The sequence below is a fragment of the Charadrius vociferus genome, unplaced genomic scaffold, assembly GCF_000708025.1.
Source record: "Charadrius vociferus isolate BGI_N301 unplaced genomic scaffold, ASM70802v2 scaffold249, whole genome shotgun sequence".
In the NCBI taxonomy this organism is placed as follows: Eukaryota; Metazoa; Chordata; class Aves; order Charadriiformes; family Charadriidae; genus Charadrius; species Charadrius vociferus.
Window position 1 is genome coordinate 40,604 of NW_009650081.1, and position 22,169 is coordinate 62,772.

Genomic DNA, 22,169 nt, shown 5'->3' on the forward strand with positions numbered 1-22,169 from the left:
TGCGCCGTGACAGACAATAGCTCTTCAGAGTTTGAAAAACTGACTTTTCTTGAATTTCTGGGTGGCCACATGTGGTTCACGCATAATTTCTTGCTAGCACTTGCTGTTATGTGGCTACTCTCTATTCTAGATATCTTGTTGAGAGAGAAAATGAGCTAGGATAGATAAGAGTGATTTTACTAGGTGGTATTCTGATCTGGTTGCATAGCGCTGTGTGTTCCTAGGATAGTCATGGGTAGTCATATTCTACCAATGAACCATTCACAGATCGATGCTCTCCTGTCCACCTCTGCCCATGGTTTTGAGCTTTACAGTGTATATTATATAATTTTTTGCCATTTTGGAATGTAGGACCAGATACGTCATACATCTTGTTTGTAGTTCTTGATTCCCTTCTTTGGCTTCTCCTTCAGTTTTGAAAAATACTCTTATCCGCAGAATCTGAGGTTAGAAGGGACCTCCCAAGGTTGTCTAGCCTACTAGTTCCCTGCAAATCTGCTTATATGGCCGTAGTTGCATTAAGAACTGTCTGCAGTGATGCCCAAGTTCCCCTCCTGAACCATCAGCTACGTAATGAGAAAAACACATGAGAAATCTAGTTTTTCCTCCACTTTTATCTACTTTGTGTTTCATAACTTTGAGTTTTGTATGCAATTGTCTCTTAAGTTGATGAAAGTGGTCATGGACTAGAAGAGTCATGTAAACGTGTGAATGTTATTTCTTGGTCTTGCTTTTAGGCTGGTGCCTAAAAACCTGAACCTGTTCATTTACAGGCAGATGCATCTATAAGATGTAAAGCGGTAATAATTCTTCCTTGACCAACTGATACGCTTGAAAAACATTTCAGATGTGCAAGTTCTTTCTCTGAATATAATAAGAAGTATTACTTTCCATCAACCCTTGCCTCTCTTACATCCTTTTGTTTATGGACACTGCACTATTCATAGATAAAATATTGGAAGTGGAGAAGTGGCTCCCAGATAGATGGTGGTGCTTAAACAAGAAAATATTCAATAGCTAAGGAACAGAGAAAGTAGTTAGTTCTTTTTTGGTCTCCAGCAAACATCTAAGACAAGATTTTTCTGGGAAGCACTAGGGCTAAGCAAGCAGAGTGAAAAGAACTTCGATCATCTGTTTCAGCATTAAGTAGAGGAAAGTCAAGAGAATAGGTGCTCCTCCTGAAAGAGGAGGAAAACTTGAGCAGAGAAGCTGCTGGTCTTGTCTGTGCTCTACGAAGACTTAGAAAAACTGCACTAAAGGAAAGATTATGAAGAGCTTCACTAGAAATGCTTGAAATCAATACCTCGTCAAAGCAGAGGCCAATTTACAGTAATCTGTGCCATGACAACGTTGATGTATGAAATTTGGGGCTTCCCTCGGTTTCATGCTGTGTTAGGCAATCTCTGCAGACCTGGTGAGAAGATACTTGATTTGTGTGGTGCATCTTACCTGGTACTCTGAGGAACTGTAATGTAAAAGGAAAATTTCTTAGTATTGTTCAAGTTTTTAATTCATCTTGATGACTTACTGCTATATGACTACTTAAAAAGAATTGTGTAGTATGGCTTCCTTATGTAATTTCTATACATGAAGTTGAAGACCTTATGAAATAAAGTATGTGCAGAAAGACTAGCTTTTATTTTTTTTTTTTTTTTAAGACTATACGGATGTCGCTATGATTGCTTGATGGAATATTTTTTTCAGCTTATTGACACAGTGGGAACTTTTGGCTCTCTTGCTTATTTCTGCAATTACAATTAAGACTAATTGTTACTAGTAATAAATTATTTTTATTGGTAGACCAGTATTAGAAGGGAATAGGTTATTTGGCCAGTCAGCAGATTAATTTCATTTGTGTTCCATTTCTTCCTTTGGAAAGGGAAATCTTTTAGTGATAAATTATTATTTCCCGTACCTGATGTTTTATCTGATCTCTTAGTTTTCCTGTTCTCCCTTCCTTCCGCCTTTCTTTCCTCGCCAGTCTTTGTTCTAGATGTTATTAACTATTGTTGCAGTCTTTTGTATGTTACAGTGGTTATAGATAAAAGCACTACGAGGCATTCTGGTGCATCTTGTGAGATGGTGTATGAACAAAGGTATGTGGTACCCAGTGACAAGGCTGATGGCAGCTGTGGCCCTGAGTTACGGCTATTGCTGTCCTTAGCTCTGTGGACGGATCCTGCTTGCATGATGGAGCTCAGCGCCTCCGAATCACTCTTTTGAGGTGTAATTCACAAAGCCTGGGAATACATTTTTCAGAATGGAACTTTGTGAGAAGGGTTGCTTCAAAATCCAAAAGAAAATACTAATTGTATCATGTGCTATTTTGGCTTTAATATTTTTTTTTTTTTATAGTGAGAATTGGGAAGGAATAACTCCAGTCTTCTAGTTTTCCCTGTCTCAGGGTGTTAACATAGCACTTGGTTACTTTTAAGGGAAATGAGATTCAATTATATACTGGCTTCAGCCTGCTGTTCAGTTCTTTGCAAGTCAATATCCAAATTTAATATGATTGTTAATTAAAAGTTTTTGAAATTCCAGAATAATAGTCAGTGATGATGTAGTCTGTCTCTTGCGCTGCATCCTAGACAATGGGACAAGTGAGGGGGGAAAAAAGTTGGTAGATTATCTAGAAGTGTTTTGGGTATATTTGACTGTATAATTTCATATCCTGAAGTGTTATCTCGTTAGAAGCTAATTAAATAGCAAATGTTTGTTTGTTTATAGTGGACAACTAACTCTTCAGCATTTATTGATAACTTAGGGCATGTGGAGAACAGATCGGTTTGCAATTCTGTAATGTACAGAAAAAAGGTTTGGTTTTTTTTTTTTAAATCTTGGAGGAAAACATACATCTATCATGGCAATAATTTGTTTTAATCAAGTGATGCTTAAGTTGGCTAACACATATGAAGAAATAATGTCTGTTGATGAGGTAGAGATTTAAATAACTGTTGCAAGCAAACATCAACACTGAATGTAAGAACGTAGGTCTTGAAATTGTCGGATGTCTTGCTGTTAAGAGGTTCTGTAAGCTGCTCACAGAAGCCGCCTCTTTATCCGTGTTGCAATGTGAGTACATTCATTGAATTCCAGGTACATTCTTCTCCAGCTTTCCTTCAAAATTGACTTCCAAAAGCTACATGTGCTTCATGCAGGTATTTTAGATATTTAGAAAGTAACTAGAGCTTCATTTTCTAGTGTTCAGCTGAAAAATAATGACTAAAAGGATTCTCATTTAGTAGACTCGCTGTCTGTAAATCCCAAACAAGTCAAATTGTTTATGTAACCATTGCTTTTGTGTTTTAATTGCATATTTTAAAATGTATCTGGATTCTTCTCTAAAATCACTGTGGGAGGGGGACAAATGTGTGTTTGTGACCTCCTGTATGGCTTCCAGAAGCTGACAATTCTTGTTCCTAATTTTTTTTCTTTTTTATACAAAGAGACCATCTTTCAAGCTATTATTGAATGCCGTATAAGTTGTTACATTTTGATTATACCGATGTAGACCTTTTGTGCTATTTGTTAGAGAGATTATAATAGGACATACTGTGTTTAGCGAGCTCTTTGGACAGCTGTGTCTGCGGCTGGCTTGGGCTCTGCTGAAGCTTATTGCATAGGAATTAGCTCTTCTGTCAGCCAGTTGAAAGGCTTAGTTAAGGATAAGAACATTCTCAATAAAAAGTAAATTTGTCTGGCAATGACCCTCTCCCAAATAGCTGAAAATAATTGTCTTCATTATTAGCCTTAGGTGTAAGCTGTTTGTCTTTGGAGAGACACGTTGTTTTGTATCCTGAGATTGTCTAAACTAGCATTTCTGCAATTACTTGTCATGAAAATCATGCTAGCGCGTAACTCTAAAAATAATTCCCATATGCAATGATAAATACACTAGGGACAATTAAGTTTGAGTGTGGCTGAAAAAACACTTGAGTCTCCAAGAACAGAAATGAAGATTACTACTGTGTCAGCAACCTTATTTAATACCAAAAGTAATAATATAGTTCACCTAGTGAATAAAATCTCTTGAGAATGGTAAGACTTTTGTTACGGATTAAGATAAAATGTAACTTACTTTAAATCAAATACAATTTAGGCATGACTAAAGTCTTGGCAGACTTTTTCCAACAAACGTAGCTTTCACAGTTTGAGCAAGTCACTGCCCCGGCTGCCCACCCCACTTCTCTGCTACGGCAGTGTTAGTGTGCAGCCAGGGAGGCAGGGCAGGACACAATGTGGTTTGCAAGCCGTCGTATAAAAAAAAAATGTAAAAAATCCCACAGATTTAAGTGTCCAAGCTCTGAAGTGGCATTTTGGGGATGTGGGCACACAGTCTGTTCTGCGGAGTCCCTCTCTGAGGAAAAAAACCTCTAGGAAAAGGGGTGTGGTGGAGGTTTAGGGAGGTAATCACCTACACTAATTCGTCATATGTTTCACTTATATGATAGCATAGCGAAATACCACAGGCATCTGCAGAAAGCATAAGACAACTTTTAACACATGGGGATTATATTAAAAATTCCAAACTCTGCCTGCCTGTTGTTACTAGCAGCCAGTTCAGTGGGGCTAGAGCTGTCTTACTGTTTTATTTTGCAATATCCTTTTACTCTTCAGTGAATTTTGTTACTTTTATCACTGTGGGTTTTCTTGTCTCCAGTAAGCGGCAGACATCTCTAAGAAGTTGGTAGCGTCGCTGGTGCAGGATTAGATGGAGGCCTCTGAACTGTGGGCTGGAAGGAGAGCTTAGATTTATTAGTGTTCAGGTATGGCACAGCAGTGCTCTGACCTTACTAAAACTTACAAAATTTGAGGGTAGTCAAGTTTTTCCAGCAAGATACAGACAGATACAAGCAAGCGATGTTTGCCAAGAGCGGGTAAGAAAGATATTCCTTGTACTGTTTTATCTGTGGAATTAAGAGTTAAGTGGTTATGGTGTACTTGACAAGTTGTTAGCGTGAACTGAATGCGTCTAGGTGAGGGTAGGAAATTGCAGGACCTCCTGTCCAGAAGCCCTTTAGGCAGAACTGCTGCAGTTTTAAGATGATCTCTTCACTGCCAGAGATTCCTAGTGTTAGCAGGCGCTTGAATCTGAGCTTCATCATTCGGGTAGGTTCTTTCGAGAGTCATAATGTTTATAATAACAGATATGCAACCATATCATTTGCAAGGAAATATTTTGTTTGTGAGCACGCTAAAGTAAATAACACCTGATGCCTTAAGCTTTGTAGTGTGCTTTCTCTGCTAGCATGGGAAGAAATATGTGACCTGGTGAAAATCATGAATACAGTGTTTGACCTTAAGGAAGCCCATGTCTATGGAGATACCAACAGTAGGTCAGTCCAGGCTATTTTTGGCATTTATAATATATGGACATCATTTTGTTGATGCATTTTTAATGGGTTAAAATTTATTTTTGCTGCCAGCTAGATGAATGCATAGATTTGGTCATACAGTTGTGAAATGTTCTTTATGAGCACTGATATACTGTGTAAATACAGGGTTTCTTTGATTAAGAAATATCTCCTTGTGCATATAACAAAAGGCAAATAATATTTGTACCTGCCATTGGTCCGTACCTATTCTTTTAGTGCTGCCCTGCTTGCCAAAACATTGCACTAGGAGACAGCTGAGTTTTTCATTACAAAAACCAATAGCCTCTTTAAAGATTGTAGTATGTTGCATATTTATGACTGTTCTTCTGTGCTTTTGCCTCCCCTCCATTTTGAATTACGGTGACTTCAACCTTTGAGTGTTTTGGTTGCATTAGACAAACGCAGGAAGTTACAGCCTGTCATCGAGGCGCTTGAGCTTCCATGAATTGGTCGTTTCACTCCCTCTTGCAGATTTTCGGTAGACTGATTTCAATTTTTATAGTTTAGCCTTGATAGCTTCCTTGTGTGAGTCTTGCAGATAGAATTTAGGACTAGGCAATGTGCCTTCATGAAAGATGGGAATATTTTTAACTTCATGATCTCCCATTTTCACAAATCTTAGATGTCTAAGAACCCAAGAGTTTAGTCTGTAACTGTAGAGAGCTCATGGAGCTCAGGTATAGCTTTTTTCTCCAGAAGATTTATATCAGGGGTCTAAGAGGCTGTTCATAGTGTGCAGGAATTCTCCTGTATTTTTACAGCTGGGTGTTGGAGGCATACTGAGATTAATTCAAAACCATTTTCATATTAATCTAATGCTTCCTAGTTGCTTTTTTGTTTTAGAAAAAAGAACAATTTTGATTTGATTCCCCCCCGCCCTCCCCCAGCTGTCTTTTGGAAGTGCATTGTGGAATTCCTTGAATAGTGGTTTCCTTCTTTCATAAGGGGGAAACTTCCCATTTACATTGTCCTTGAAAACAGCATTAGAGCTTTGCCAGTGGGAATGTGTCCACATGGTTCATGCGAGCCAGAGCCCGTCCCTCTGGACTTGGGGCCGAAGGTGCTGTGCAGGGTGTCAGTGTGGAGGCTCCTTTGCTGAAGCTTTCAAAAAAGTACAGCGTATAGTCAGAAGGGTTATCTTTCTTACACTTCGACTATGAAGTGACTTGTTGTAGTGCTTTCCCTCTTCCGTAATAATGATCCTTAATTTCAGAGGCTGTTAGTAAATTATTGCTGATCACTATGTTTCTAATAACAGTAGAAATGTACTGTCGCTGTCTTAAGTTGATGTTTATAAATGGATGAGCTGCTGTTCGGTATCCTTCTTGTAGTTTCTAGTTCTTTTACGACTTCTGTTTTCCCATCTTCTGCCTAGTGTTTGAGGTGATTTTTTAATTTTCTTTTTTTCCCCTTTAACTTTGTGTTAATGGTTAGAGAATTGTGGAGGACCTGTTGTATAGCTTTAGGCACAAAATGCGGTGTGGTACCTAGCCAAATGCTTCTTGTTGTGCTGGCAAATCTTTTGAATGTGTTTTGGAGCTTATTCACAGCTTCTAGTTATCATAAACATCCGGAAATCACTTGTTAAATTCTCCAGATAGATCCTGGGACTGATTACCAGAGATGTAGAAATATCCTTTCTAGAAAGCATTCATCAAATTGTTGGGACTGTTAGTGCTGCTGCTGATGGATGAGTATGCTGCTTTGAAGACAGTATCTTGTGCTGCTGGTGTTTGTGATAAATTTTTAGTGTTTTCCATCATGCTTTCCTATGGACGCTGCTCTATTTATTTAAAAAAAAAAAAAAATCACTGACTGCTGTGCCTGGCTTTCACCTTTCAAGCAAGTCCCTCCCTTCAAAAAATGGGGAAAAAAGATGAAGGCTCACTGTCTGTGGTGTTGGATCTCAGCAGATAACCTGTATCTGATCTATTCTTGAGCAGTGGGATTTCCAGCTCATCTTCCTGCATTTCAAACCAGTGTTTTAGCCCCCATGTATTTTCTAGTCTAGAAGTGATGTTCTCTGCCTCAATTCACTTGTCTTTTTAGTTGTACTTCTCTGAATCATGGCATCAGTGAGACCCGTCACATGGGGTTATCAAAGGAATTTCTTATCCAGAGGCACTAACACTTAGATTTTATTTATTTTTAAACTTAATTCCCAACCTTCATAGGTTAGTGAGACAGGATCCAGTTCTTGAAAGCAGTTTTCTTTGGTCTGACCTGTTAACCTGTGCTAACAGTTGGATTTCTCCAGTGTCATGGTTTGGGCTGGAGAAGCTGCTTGGCCTGGACGTCTTTCCTCGATGGGTGAAATGACTCGGCTTGTGTGGAAACCCATTCTTTAAATATTTATCTCTGCTATTGTCTTTGCAGAGAGAAATCAAAGTAAATGACTCTTAATGTTGGGTGATTTGTTAAAAGTTCAGGTTCCTGGTAAAATATATTTACTCTGAATGCCTAAGCAGCATTCACAAAGCAAAATGGTCCTGTTGTGGGGCGTAGACATGTTTCTCCAACCAGACCTGCTTGTTTATTGAGAGAACTGAGTGAGTCAGGAGCTACAAAGCATGCATTGGTGTTGCAGCGTGTACTAAGCACCCTGATGCTTTTTATTTCATAGTCCTTTTGTGGCTGTCCTGGAGAAGACCCTTGTTCCTCCTCACCTCATAAGTGTCTACATGCAATTTTTGGTTTGGGGGACTTAAACAATTTTTGTGTCTGTTATCTTTTAAAAAAGTGTAGCAACCTTTATGAAAGAGCAAGCTGTAGGCAGAACATCCTTTCCTATTGATAGTCACAGGAGAGAAGTGGGCGGATGACGTGGGATGCCGCCCATGGGTTGCTTTTGCATCCTTAAGCTATTTTCTTCCAAACCTTACTGGTTATCTGAAGTAGGCATGGAGCAGGAAACGTCCTTGTTTCCAGATGAGTTGCTTGAGAGTGTTTCCTCAACATGCAGAAATAGGGGGATGCACCTGCTTGTGCGGCTGCAGCATTAACTGCATCAAATGGTTGAGTTCACACAATCTGGCTAGAGAAAAGTGACACAGATTTGGAAACAAGCAACTGGGAGGTGGGAAAATAAACTGGGCTCTTTGCTTCTGTAGACCTCCTGCCCAACGCATACAATTAGGTGACTTGTCTTAAGACAGTGAAATGGCCTGATGGCTTTGGGAAGGGTGGACTGTGGTCCCAAGGCTTGGGTGAGGGGACGTGGGCTGGAGGGGGAGTGTATATAGTGAGCCAGGCAATCCCCATGACTCACGCAGCTTTTGCGGAGGAACATGTGTTTGTGTTGTGTTGTCGAGCAGGAAATGTCAGATGTGTGTTTATAGATTAGAGTTACCTTCTAAACTCTGTGGAGGTCTTTACAGTGAGTCAAAATAGAAATACTGTCTGTTAAACTGAGATAAGTTGAGTTTCTGTAAAACTTGTCCGTATTCTTTTACACTTTGAACAATTTTTCTACCGTCCTCACCTTCTCTTTGAATTTTAGATATTGCCTAGATACAACAGGTACCAAAATGCACAACATCATCAGAACACCTACTGTGCTCGATACTGGGATTTGTTGTATCTGAAACTGGCTTGCAGTCAGCTTGCTGTGTTTCTCACACCAGAGTTAGGCAAGCAGCAAGTAGCTCAACCTTTTCTTAGCTAAATAGCATCAATTTCTTGTGCACTTGTGTGATGTTTGTAGGAACGTGTATTTACCTGTACTTGAACACATAACTAAACACCTAGTTCGTTGTAACTGCAGTTTGCAAGCTAGCCTTCAGTCTGGCCTTGGTAGCTCTGTATGTCTTTTTTTTTTTTCTTGGTTGGTTGGCTTTGTAGTTTTTGTTATTTTGGAAAAAAACCCAAACATTTTGCCAATTCGGATAAACAGCCAGAGGTAGGAGCAGTTATTTGCATTGTGGATGTTTGCTGTTGTTAGGAGATAGACTGGTGGTGGTGGGTAGTGTCGCTTGCTGCAGATGCAGCTCTATTGCTGTGAGTGATCTTACTACTCCAGGCAACAGGAAAAAAGGCAAGATTTCCTGAAGCAAAACGCTTTGTGTCTTTGCCCTTCAGCTTTGCTGGTGTAACTAAGGCAAGGGCTTTGAATTGTGATGAGGTGAGATGTGATGGGGGGGAAAAAAAATTATAAATTGCATTTTTTTTTTGAGTGTTTACTTTGTGTGTTTGACAGCACTTGGTTTGTTTCCCTGCTATAATTATCTTGCCTGTTCTAAGATTAGGGTACCAGTGTGACATGGGCCAAGGGCTCGTAGCATGGATAGTGCTTGGACGGGCAGTGGCAATTCTGCTGGTAGAGCTGGGTTGTGTCCTCAAATAAAACACAACTGTGTTGGAGGAGGGGAGAGGAATTTTCACGTTCAGATTGCAGCGACGTGAGAGACTTTTGCCAGCACGGCTGTCTGTCAGGCTCTGCTTCCCCGTGCCTCTGACTGACACGATCCACTGGCAAAACCTATGGATGTGTGCGTGTGTTGGGGGGTTGCTTTAAGGCATTGCCTCTCTTTATTTGTGGAAGAAAGTTTTATTGGTAGAGTATGAAACTGTAATAAAACCACAAACCTTTATAGCTGTTTTTTTCCATGACTGTGTTTTTAATCGATGTATGTGTTAGTGCCCTTAACGTTGCAAATAAAATTGTCCTTGTCCTCCTTTGTAAGGAACGTGCCAGGGTGGAGAAGATCTGGGGAGTTTTATTGATTTTTGGTTTGTGAGTGTGGCTACACGATGGACCCTGCTTTCTGTCTGCTTATTTCTAACTTTCCTATACCTTCAAAAAATGGAAAATATGCAACATGTAGCAGGAGCTTCTCTGTTAGCTCAATTATATTTTAATCCTCTGGTTTTTTGCAAGCTAGGTCTCTTAAGTTTGTTACAAAATGAGAACAGAGTGAAGCTCTGAGAGGTTCTGGCTGTTCAGGAAGTGACTTTTAATGGTGATGGTAGCAGGCATTAAACCCGTCAGCTGTAACTACTCATTCTGTTGAAGAAATGTTTGTAAAGCATTATAAATAGTGTTTTTCCATGTTGCAGATCTATTTGTTTCACTTTCTTTTCAGCTGTCAACACTTCAGATTGTAACTGAAATGCCTTATTCTTTTAAGACATCTCTGTTTTTTACAAAATACCTTGTCTGTTCTCATTAGTAGCTCCATGACAGTCTCTTAGTTGAAAGTGTGAAGTAGGTTCTCAGGGTATTCACAGAAAAATATGCCAGAAAACTCCTGTTACATCTGAAGTGTTTGTGGTAGTCTATAGCAAAGTTTATGGAAGATTTGCAGCAAGGTTATTCAGTTCTGTTGGTGTGGTTCAACAGAGCAGAAATTTTATGGCAAATTTAGTTAAATCTACCTGGGTGCATACCTCATTAAATACATGAATCATCTAATTTAGAGCTTTTAAATAACATGACCTATTTCAGGATAGGCAAATACCTCTTGTGGACACCTGTGCATTGAAGATCTCTTGCGGGTGCTGGAGGTTTGAGGAATTGATAGGAGGTTCTGACTGGTTTCACTAAAGCTAGGGATAGCGTACTTTCTAATATTAGCACTTTAGGTTTAAGAATTAGTGTGAAAATAACTCGATTAATGTGTTTCTGAGTATTTAGCACAGTTTGAAGAACTAGAGAGGATGGGAGCATTCGTACTCTATTTTAAAGATTCTTTGCAAATGAAAGGGGTAGTTGGGTTATTCAGCCTTTGGTCACTGGGAAATTGCAGAACCCTGATATGCTGAATTAGCGGGTTTAGTCCTGAATATGTACTTCAAGTATTGTTTTGGTTTTGATCTTTTGGAATTGACTACAAAATGTTCAGGGCATTTAGTGGTTTCATACAGAAGATCCAGATACCCAGTTTTGACATTTTACTTTCTTGTGATTTATTGGGGAATCCAAAATTCTGCAGGAATATAATTTCAGCTGGTGTCACAGGCCTCGTGATGGCAAACAAGCCCATGTCAAGCACCGAAAGAAGTTTTCAAATAGAAATTAGGCTTGTAAGTTGACTTTCTGGCTCCTGCTTGACCAGTGGGGAAGTAGCGCACACAGGCGATTGCTGGTTTCGCTACTTTGTGTAGTGTTTTTCTCGGTTCCTGAAGAAGTGAAACAGTTTACAAGTCTTACCAGTTTGATTCATTAGACCATATTGGGAGACAGTAAGACTGTGTAAATGAAGATTCTAATTAATAGAAGGCAAAGCCCAACTCTCCTATCCAAAACACAACATGCAGCTTTGATGTGAGAAGTAAGGAAATGGAATTGGAAAAAGTTTCCTTTAACTCAGTAATAATCATATGGGGTTGCACACAAATTGGATTATAATTTCTCTCTCTTTTTAACATCAGTCATTTCTCTCCTTGCCTTTGAACCTGTGTGGATTAGTTATCCTGCATGGCAAAAAGCAGGGGAGGGACTTGCAAGTGAAGTAGCATTCCAGAGTTAAGGACTGGCACAGCTTTTAAGTGCAAGTTCTGGAGACTTGGATATTGTCAATGTATGACTTTTTATTCATCTAGTTGGATGTAAGAGAAAAAAAATAAATTGTTAACATTATAGATGCTGGCAGAACAGTGATTAGAAAATAATTACATTTACAAGCATTTTTTTGTACTTGGCAACTTGTCCTTTCCTCAGTTTTTTTTCCCCAGTATTGCTGTTCTGAATTGTAGTTGGCAAATGGAAATCCCTTTAAAAATTGCTCATTACAGACTTTCTAAGTGGATATATCTGTCTGTGAACAAGTACTGTTTTGCATTATATTTCAGATAATCAGTGGGGGAAGAGCCGTGGTGGTGTGCCTTTAAAAACTGTATGCTTAATGGGATTAAGCCACATTGTAATGTTAGTGTTTAAGATGATGTAACTTGAATACTAATTTTTTGTTTTGTTTCTTTTAAGCAAATGGTTATGAGCCTTAGAGTTTCTGAACTGCAAGTACTTCTGGGTTACGCGGGGAGGAACAAGCACGGACGAAAACACGAACTTCTCACAAAAGCGCTGCATTTGTTAAAGGCTGGCTGCAGTCCTGCTGTACAAATGAAAATCAAAGAACTCTATAGGCGAAGGTTCCCTCAGAAAATCATGACACCTGCAGACTTATCTATCCCCAGCGTACACTCGAGCTCCATGCCAGCAGCTTTGTCTCCGTCTACCATTCCACAGCTCAGCTACGATGGCCACCCTGCCTCGTCACCATTGCTTCCCGTTTCACTTCTGGGACCTAAACATGAACTGGAACTCCCCCATCTCACATCTGCGCTCCACCCTGTCCATCCTGACATAAAACTTCAGAAATTACCTTTTTATGACTTGTTGGATGAGCTGATAAAACCTACCAGCCTAGGTAAGGTTGCAAATGTTGGAGTAATATTTCAAGTCCTTTTTTTTTTTTTTTTTTTTTTTTCATAGTTTTGGATGAGTGCAGCTGCTAATGCAGTAACTGGTTAAATATTGCATCACACCAGTGTTTAGAGAATTGCTATTTTTGGTAACTTTTGGAACAGATTGTTCTACATGGAGAGATGTCTTACGTAACACTCATTAGTTGCTTTAGCTGAGCCACTAAATATGGTTCAAAGATCCGTTATATTTAAGGGGTGAGTTTGACAAGAAACAAACTAAACCTTAGAAAAAGGAAAAAAACTGCCTGCTTTCAGTAGTTCTCATGAACCATAGAGTCTAGTTATTATATAAAAAAAACAAAACCAAAAATACCCTGGAATCCTTATCAAGTCCACAAAATCTTCTCATCTGTGCTGGGAAAGAATGCCAGGCTAGGTATTTGCTGTGATCCATTACAGCTTCAACATCTGAGTTTAGGAAGACTTGAGGTTCTTTTGCAATTGTGGCTACTTTTCTTTAAACTCTTGTATTAAGGTATAAATCATTTGTGTAGCTGCTGAGAATAATCTGATGCTTACAGAGCATTATATAACAATGTGTGATTTTTTTTTTTTTTTTTTTTTTGGCTTTGACTCCACATAGCACTTAACAGTGTGGTTAACTTTTAATACTCTTAAATATTCCTTAAATACAGTAGTTCTGTGGATTTCTGGAGGGGCTGCTTGCACGTTGGAACCTTTTGCTGTCTTGAAACCCTGGAAAAGTTTCACTGTGAGGATAGCTGGTAGGAGGAGGAGGGGGAGATTTGTGAGAGTAGATGCGGGGAGATGGTGGGTGAGTGGAAAAAAACTGTCCTTTGCGAAAGAGATCCCTTGTAAACAAAAACGAGCAGGTACTTTACGTTAACAGTCCAAACAGCTACAGGGATGTAGGAGGCCTGATAACGTGATGGCGGTCTGCAGACTTCTGAAGTATTTTGCACAGCAGTTTGCAAATTTTTTGTTTTAACTGTCACAACTGAGACATCGAGGGAAAAATAGATAGCTTTTGATAATCTCGTCTTCTGGTTCAAGTATTCTTTTAAGAGGTATACTGTATCTATTCAGCTTTAATCTAAAACCTAATTGATTAATAAGCATTCCAGGCAATGCTGGTGGTGTGGGATAATTAGGTAGTCAGTATGTGTCTCATCACTTTTACATTATAAATACTTAAAAATAATGGTATAATTTCAATAAAACATTCCGATGCAGGAATTATGGTATGCATTTATTCCTAGATGTGGTAAGAACACTTTGCTGTCAGCACCATGTCTGACAAACCGGCCCCAAATGAAGAGATCATAATTCACGCTCTGTCATGTCTTATTGCTTGAGGAGTTTGTATACAATAGGATATTTTTCCCCTGTTTGTGGACTCTGAGTGTCAGGGTAAGAAAATGGAAGTGGATGAAATTCCAACCAGATACCTTTTTAAGCAATCTCTGTCCTTTCAGTTAACTTAAGGGTATGTTTGGGTTTTTGTTTTGCATGTGCATCCTATGGTGTCTTTCTGTTTGTCTGAAGCAATAATATTAAAAAGCTTTTTTTCTTGTGCTTTTGGAGGAAGAGAGATGTTTGGTGTCTGTGCATATGGGAAATGGTTGTTTCCTTTTGTAGTGGAAAGTAATGTTGCTACAGATTGTAAAATTGCTAACTCTAAATGACATGAAGGTACTTTGGAGTAATAAATATATGTTAATGAAAACGTATTGGATTAATAACCAGTGATATGCAGCTTTATACGCTTTCAAAACAACTTGTAGCAATTGTGCATACAGTTTAGGAGTTTTAAATGCAAGTATAGAGCAGACTTTTATTAATTTTCTCCATATATACAGTTACTGATACTCTAACTGAAAACAGTCTTAAATGATTTGTTCAATATTTGCCCCAAATGGTTTGGGCATTCTTTTCACTGCTGGAAACAATGTGGGTTTCCTCAAATGTCAAATTTCTAGGTTGCTTGGGTTTGTTTTCAAATGGCAGATGCATCTTACAAACACTCAGAACTTTTTCTTGGCGGTTGGCCAGTGTTTCAGCATCTCCTGCTTGCTTTTCCCATCAGATTCCTCATGGGATAGGGATAAGAAACTTTTGAATTCACTCTGTTTCCCTCTACCGCAAGAACAAACTGATGACCTGAGGTGGGGTTTTGAATAATTATCTCCCTGCTTAAAATGGAAGCTGTTGGAATAGAAAAAACTGTGTGTGAGAAAGAGAGAGAATGAGTGTGAACTCCACTGATTTGAGGACCTTTAGATTCTTCTGAAATGATAGTCTTTACGTAGAAGTTTGGCAAAGCACATCTTTGGATGTGATTCTCCCTGGTCTTTCCCAAGTCAAGGTGAAATTGCTTGGAAGGTTTGCTTTAGTAGTCTCCCGTCCCATCAAGACGTGATTATTAATTTGAAAAACAATAAATTGACAAAGCCTTGGGGAAGGGAGTTGCACAGCGAGGCACTTGAACATGCATTCTGTACCCAAATATTTTACGTAGGTGGGTAGTACACAAGCTAATGTGAATAACAGATAAGGAAATTAAATTTGCTAACTATTATTTTTAATGTCAAGAACAAAAGGAGGAAATGGATGTTACCTTCTTACACTCGCTTCCTTAAAATGTAGCTCTGAACTATGATGAAAATCGCCATGCTGACTGCTCACTGGGCTGCATTCATGGCAAGGGGGAAATGCGGTGCTTTATCCATCCATACCCTTCTCACCCACCAACAGCTATTGAGGATCTTCACTTGAGCACGGCTGGCTGCAGCATGTGTGACGAGCTACGGTTAGAAGGCTGTTGGCTAACTTTTTATTTATTTATTTATTTTCTCTGGCTTACGGCAGCCCATACAACTTGTAGCAGTGAGTAGGATGCGGGCAGAAGAGCAGACTTGCCCAGCTAGTCGAACACGTAAACTCAGCCTGTGCTACCTCGACCTGCTCTTGTTTGAAGAACTGAAAATAGCAGCTAAGCCCTGCTGACGGCGGGACTCTTCTCCTGCTGCTGCTCTGCTCAGATAGCAGAGTCTCTTGCTTCTGAGTGTTTCAAGTACGTGACTCCTGCGCAGCTCTTTCAGAGCCGTGTGGCTAATACTGACAGTCACGATTACGCTGGCTGTGCTGTCGGGCGATGACAGCGTTTTCTTTACTCCCAAGAAGACTGTCAGTGGGCTTGTTTATCTGAGATGGAGAGATACCTGTCCGTGTTCAGTGGACTTGTCGAATTTGATCCCTGTGTTATTAGCCATCCTCATTAGAAAATTGAGAAAGCATCTATCTTGGATGTTTTTTGCGTACAGGCCAACTAGGAATGCTCTGTATTCTGAAAAGGTATGTTGGTGGATAAATCTGTACGCTGAGCTCTTGCAGTGCTAAGTGAGAAGCCTGAGCACTCTGCCCCATGGTTAACCACGTTTTGATGTGATTACATGACTGGTGTTCTTTGAGGAAAAGCTATTCAGTTTGGCCTTGATGGAATGTATGAAAGTTGACTTGTTATTGTGACTTCTCTGTTGTATTTTGAATCTTCCTTAAAATAGGAGAATTTTGGTCATTAGTGTCTTAAGTGAAGCTGCAGCTTTCACTTAATTTTTCTCTGTTTTCAGCCCCCAGTGTACAGACACTGCTAATTGGTTGTTTTTTAAGCATAGGGCCAATTTTCTAAAAGTAATGTCTAACACACAGATAAGATCTCTTTTGTGTGGTGAAATGTGTTTACTATGAGATGAGTAACGAGTACCAAAATTCTGCCAGATTATTATGGTAGGGACATTAAATAGTTAAACAACATCTTAAAAATACTTCTTCCTACAGCCTATGTCATTCCTAATTGCTTTAGCTGTGTAGTTGTTCCAAAAAACATTTTAACTAGGTTATGGGTCTTTACTTACCTGTAAGGGGAAATTAACCTTTTCTTTTCAATGTAAAGGATTAAAGAGGCTGTGGACTATGGCTGCTCTTTTAAAAGCGGTCCAAATGGCATACGGATGATCACCCTACAATTTATTTGCTGTGCTTCAGGTTTAAGTGATGTGGAACACAACACTGAAACTCAGATCTGAGCTGTGGAAATCTACCTGTGGAAATTACCTACAGGTCTCACCCTCCTGGGAGGAGGAGACAAACATCAGGCTTTTTGGGGAGTCAGAGTATCGCTTACAGAAGGCATTGTACACTGCCTGCCAGACTGCAGATACTGGTCCATCAGGTGAAGGGAGCTTCCAGTGGCTCTACTGAGGCTTGTCTTGATTTGCTTAGGTCTTAGTTTAATTTCTTAATCTGTGGACTCTAATAAGAGGGTTTCTCTGATAAGCAGAATTTCACCTCTGGTGCCTGCCCTCAAGAATTATGTTCTTACTAACCAGTGGTGGCACTTCTGACTTGCATTTACCCTGAAATTTTCTTTTTGACTGTGATTGGTCATGGTTAGTTGGACGTGCTGTGTTCTTGAGGACAGATCTTGCAACTGATCTGACTAAAAACTTTAGGGTGATCATAGTTCAAGGTACCGCTATTAAACAATTAAACAGTTCTGTGCACTTAGAAACCTAGGTTGGAAACTATAAAAGTTTTGTTTGGCAAGTATTTCTCTTTTTCATACATCAGCAAGCTGATCTGTTTCTCTGCTCAATCAGTATCATGGTTTATATGAAAGCCATGCTTTACTGTCTTCTGTGTTTGTTATTTTTTTAAATGTACTTTGTGGGAGGAAGTTCAACAAAATACTGTATTCTCAACTCAGGCTTGAGCTTTGTGACTTCCGGCTCTACAGTTTTCAATTGTGCAAGAACAAGGTGAAATATTAGGTCTGTCTTGTTCATGTGCTGTAGCTCAACTAGAATTACAATGCACTTAAGTTTCCTTTTTTGGCTTCAGCCTGTATTTGCATGTGGTATGCCTCAAGTTCATGTATAGAGAATCTTTCCATAGTCCAGAGTCTGTTTTTTTAAGTACGAGAGCTTTAACCAACTGTGTAGCTCTTGTGCTTCAAGAAAAGGAGTATAATTTATTACTGTTCACTTCAGCCGATTGCTCAATCTCCTCATGCGTAGAACTGAGATCACCCAAATTCCAGGACCTTACAGGATGTGGATGTTTTCAGACACTGCTGCTCTGATGTGACTGGATCTAGGAAGCAGCTCTGCTTCCCAAGATCAAATTAGGATATCTTCTTGATAATTGATAATTTGATAAGGAGTTGGGCTCAGTGATCCTTGTGGGTCCCTTCCAACTCAGGATATTCTATGATTCTAATTAAAGCTTTTAGTAGAAGGAATTACGGCAAACCACGTGGTTGACTCAAAGCATGTGAGTAATCCATTAATAATCAGCGAACCAATCTAAGCTTAGGGTGGTATGCCTTTTTAAGTGTTTGGAGAGCTTGAAGCCTAGAAGTGGGGCTCACATACCATGAGACAGGAAGCTGTCCTATTGCAATATGTATTTTTTAAGATTTCCTCTTGCGGCCAAGATGTTGAGATCACTTTGAAGTTGTTGGAAATGCTGTTGGGACTTGGAAGTCTTCAGTAATTTGGAAACTTTGAGAGATACTTTAATCTCCCTTTGTGATGGCTTTTAGAAAAAGATGATACGGGTTATGCTAATCCTGCTAGAGAGTTTACTAGGAACTCTCTTATCTAATCATGAACTTTAAACCTAATTTTTTGCCTTTCCTGTTAGGCCTCTAAAACTCGCGACTTTCTTGGTGAGGGTAAAAATGCAGTAGAAGTAGGACAGCCCATGTAGGGACGTGGCAGTGATGGCTTTTTAGTACTGCTTATCTGAAGTGTTCAACTGCTGTCGGTGCTCTTAGAATAGATAAAATTCGCAAGCCTGAATGGCAGCAGTTGAGTTCTGGGACATATATTTAGGTGTCTAAAGAAATCCAGTGACTTGAGTATGGATGATCCAGTGATGTTCCTTCCCTCTGGTAGAATGATGGAACAGATGTGCACTGGGGATGTGTAGGCCCAGGACAGGCAGCGGCAAGAGGAGAGCTGGGGTGGGTGGGCATTTACTCCGCAGGGGTAGGTTGGGAGGGCAGAGAGTTCTGGCACTGAAGGACGGCATGAAATTATCCCGTAATACTTACTGTAGGTCTTCAGAAATCCTCGTTGCTCAGAGAAGCTCTAATACATGACTGATTAGAAAAAATAATCACACATAAATATGTGTCCAATGGCACAGAGTTTCCAGCTGATCTATTCTGTTTATACAGCGTATCATAGAGAGTTATAAAATACGTAATACTTATGAATTAATTGTAGCCCTTGGAGTATTTCCAAGCTATTTTCATATATAAATTTAGGCACTATTTCAAATAAGCTCCTTTCGTGTCTTTATACTCCCTGCCTTTCCCGCCCCCAGTGTAGTTCTGCCTATTCCTTCTGAGTATTAACTGTTAAAAGCTTAAGTTGAACAGAACCTAAAAATTGTCTTAAGTGACAGATGCAGCAGTCTGACCAGAACCAGAGTTCAGTTTTTCATCTGGTTTAAGCTGAAGAACGTGGCATTGTCGCTGCACAGTAATCCAGTGTATTTGTGAGCGTAGTGCAGTTGTAACCCGTGGAAGTGGGTTTAAGAGCTTGTCACTGCTGTCAAGGAAAGAATGATTTGTATGTTTACTAAAATGCTTCCTTTCAAGTAGATTTGAAGTGTTTTGAAATGTTAAGGTTACACAACATCCATTGTGATAAGTGATTGAAATGAAGTGGCCAAGATGTCACAGCGAGCGAGTGACGAAACAGAAACGGGGATCTGGGATGTCTCTTGGTGCTGGAGGTGGGCTCGGGGTGGCTGAGCTGCCGAAGCATGGCACGCTGCGCTTCTGCACGGCCCTCAGCCCTGCTCGGACATCTCTGGCACGCAGCTGGTTGGGACGTCGGGTCCAGCTCTGGCCTGGTCGGACACGGCTCTGGCCATTAGCAAGAGGCTCTTCCTGCCTTCCAGGGGAGAGGGTGGCTCTCCGAGGAGGGCTCTAGCTGGGACAGACCCGATATTGCACACTACAAATTCATTTAATGGGTAGCAGGAAATGAAGGCTATGGTGGGTAGTCGTTTAAAAGCTCCTGCTGCTTGATTCTAGAAGATGGCAGGAGCTTGGTGCTAAGAGGTTGTGGTTAATAGAAAGGAAGTGTTTATGTATAAACACTTGCATTACCCAGGAACTTCATAAATTGTGGTGGTTTTAAAAGGGCTAATGATACGTCCTGGGATGTTGTAGATTGCCCATTAAGGTGTATCCTCTCCTCGTTTCTCTCCCATGTAGCTGCTTAGTTCCTGCTTATATACAGATATTGCAATGTACTGTACACAGGCATTTGATCTCACCTCCAAAAGCAGTTGTATAAATGAACCCCCTTCAGGACCGATACAAGAGGTTTTGGAAAAACTACATCATGAGGAGCTATGTGTATGTAGTAGTGTGTTACGGATTTCTTGGCTTCTGCTGCAGTTGAACATCATTCAAAGCCTGTCTGAATTTTACCTTTTTAAAAGGGAAACGTTTTCTGTGCCTTAGTCTAGATGCAGTAATTTTGGTCTAGCTTGAAGGCAGTGTATTAAATTTTCAGCACTGATATTTGAAAGAGGTTTGAACATAAATTGTTACAATGCCTTCTGTTGTTTAAAAGAAAAAACAAAATGCCTGTGCTGCAACAAAATGAGGTATCTTACCTATCTGGGGAAGATAAGCAAGAATTATTTATGTGTCGGGCTGACAACTTCTACAATGTTTAGTTTTTTTCTCGTTAATATGTTGAGAAATTTAACTAATCAAAATTATGTGCTGTATTAAGTTAGTGAATAACCAATTAGACATCTCTTGTTTATCTTACAGCATGTAGCAAAAATTTGCTGTAGTCCTGACACTGTTACTTAGCATACCTATTTTTGCCTTCAGAAATAAACATGCTATTATTGGAAATCATTGGTAATGGGACAATTCAATGATACCTTTTCTCATGGCCTGAACTTAGGTAATTACTGCAGTGTAAAGTGCAAGTTTAATTTTAGTCCAAGTATCTTTCTGTATTGGAAAGTAATATATTCCCTTCACTATTTAATAAGCTGCACTTGGTGATGATAGATGGAAAAGATTAACCTTAGTATATTGGCAGTATGATGGTCAGCTGCAGTTGCATTAGGAGGCATCATCACCTCAACAGTGTGATGACATAAGATTCATTAAAGATTTTAAGGTATCTGTTCTTGAATGGAAATTTAGAGACTGGCTTTTTCTCAAGGCAGCAAGAGGTATTTTACTGCAGAAAGATTGTGTGGCTATTTTTAGCTGTGGGTACTGGTGAGGTGGAACAGAATATTTTTAGAGCTGCAGAAAATGCAGCCACTCGGCTGGGTTCTTTTTTTCACTCTAGTGCTATAGGGTTTCTCCAAAATAAAGAATGAAATTGGTAGGAAATGTTTTTTATGTATAATTATTATTAATTACATAAGTAATATATTCATTGTCTATACACACACGCACACGTATGTATACATTCATATAGAATTTTAAGTGTTTTGGTCCTGTGAATGATACTGTCATGTATTAAAGTAGGTTTTGCTCAATTTCTGAAAACTCATTACTCATTTGAAATTTTTAACAAAATATGCAACCAGCAAGGCATAATTGGGTCACTCTCACTTAATACATACCAATCCCATATGCTGTTTGGATCATTACTTGAATGAGGTAAGCCTGAAATAATTCAGGAAACCGTGGTGATAGTGAATTGGTAAAAAGAATAGCTTTGAAGAAGAAACTCCGCTCTGTAATGTTTTTGCAACGTTCTAGGCATTTTAGAGTGTGTTGTACTAATGTTGGGGACCTGGAGAGTCAATGGACCGGAGCTTGTGCTGGTTCTTACTAAGGGTATGTATGCATTTACAAGAAAATGTGGATCTTGTTCATTGCCTTTCCTGGTTTTAAGCTGAATGAATGAGGAAGTAGTAAATACTCTCCTCCGCCTGCCCCTCTTCAGCACCCCCTCAAAAACGGTGACATTCTGGCAAGACGAGAAGTGGATTTTTGTGTGTCTTGTCTGAAACGGTTCCTGTTGACACCCATTTAATTATATAAGTCTGCTTGGAAAGCTTTTTATTATACTTTCAAAACCTGCCCTTTCAGATTTCTGAATTATTCAGGGAATGTTTTAGCAGCAAGGTAAAGCGATGCTTGTGATTCATTGTATTTTTTTAAAATTACTGTGCCTTTGTTCTTTATATGTAAATAAAAAAAAATATAGAAGTCCATTAGGCATTTTTGCATGGTACCTCCTTTTTGAGATTGCAAAGGAGATGTGGCCAATAAACCACTCTTGGCTAATCCTCCAAGCTCTGTACCGTTCAGAGAGTGCTAAAGAAAAGGTTATAAAATTTAATAAT

At 39.5% G+C, this 22,169-nt stretch overlaps 1 protein-coding gene across 2 annotated transcripts in view; it reads left to right on the forward strand.

Annotated features, from left to right (window-relative positions):
- The first annotated feature begins 12,298 nt into the window (after positions 1-12,298).
- PIAS1 (protein inhibitor of activated STAT, 1) overlaps positions 12,299-22,169 on the forward strand; it is a 33,694-nt gene continuing 23,823 nt past the window's right edge. For both annotated transcript variants that reach the window (XM_009892075.1, XM_009892076.1), the window contains exon 1: positions 12,299-12,742. In XM_009892075.1, coding sequence (XP_009890377.1) covers positions 12,301-12,742 — 442 coding nt within the window. In that variant the 5' untranslated portion in view covers positions 12,299-12,300. The remainder of the gene's footprint in view (positions 12,743-22,169) is intronic.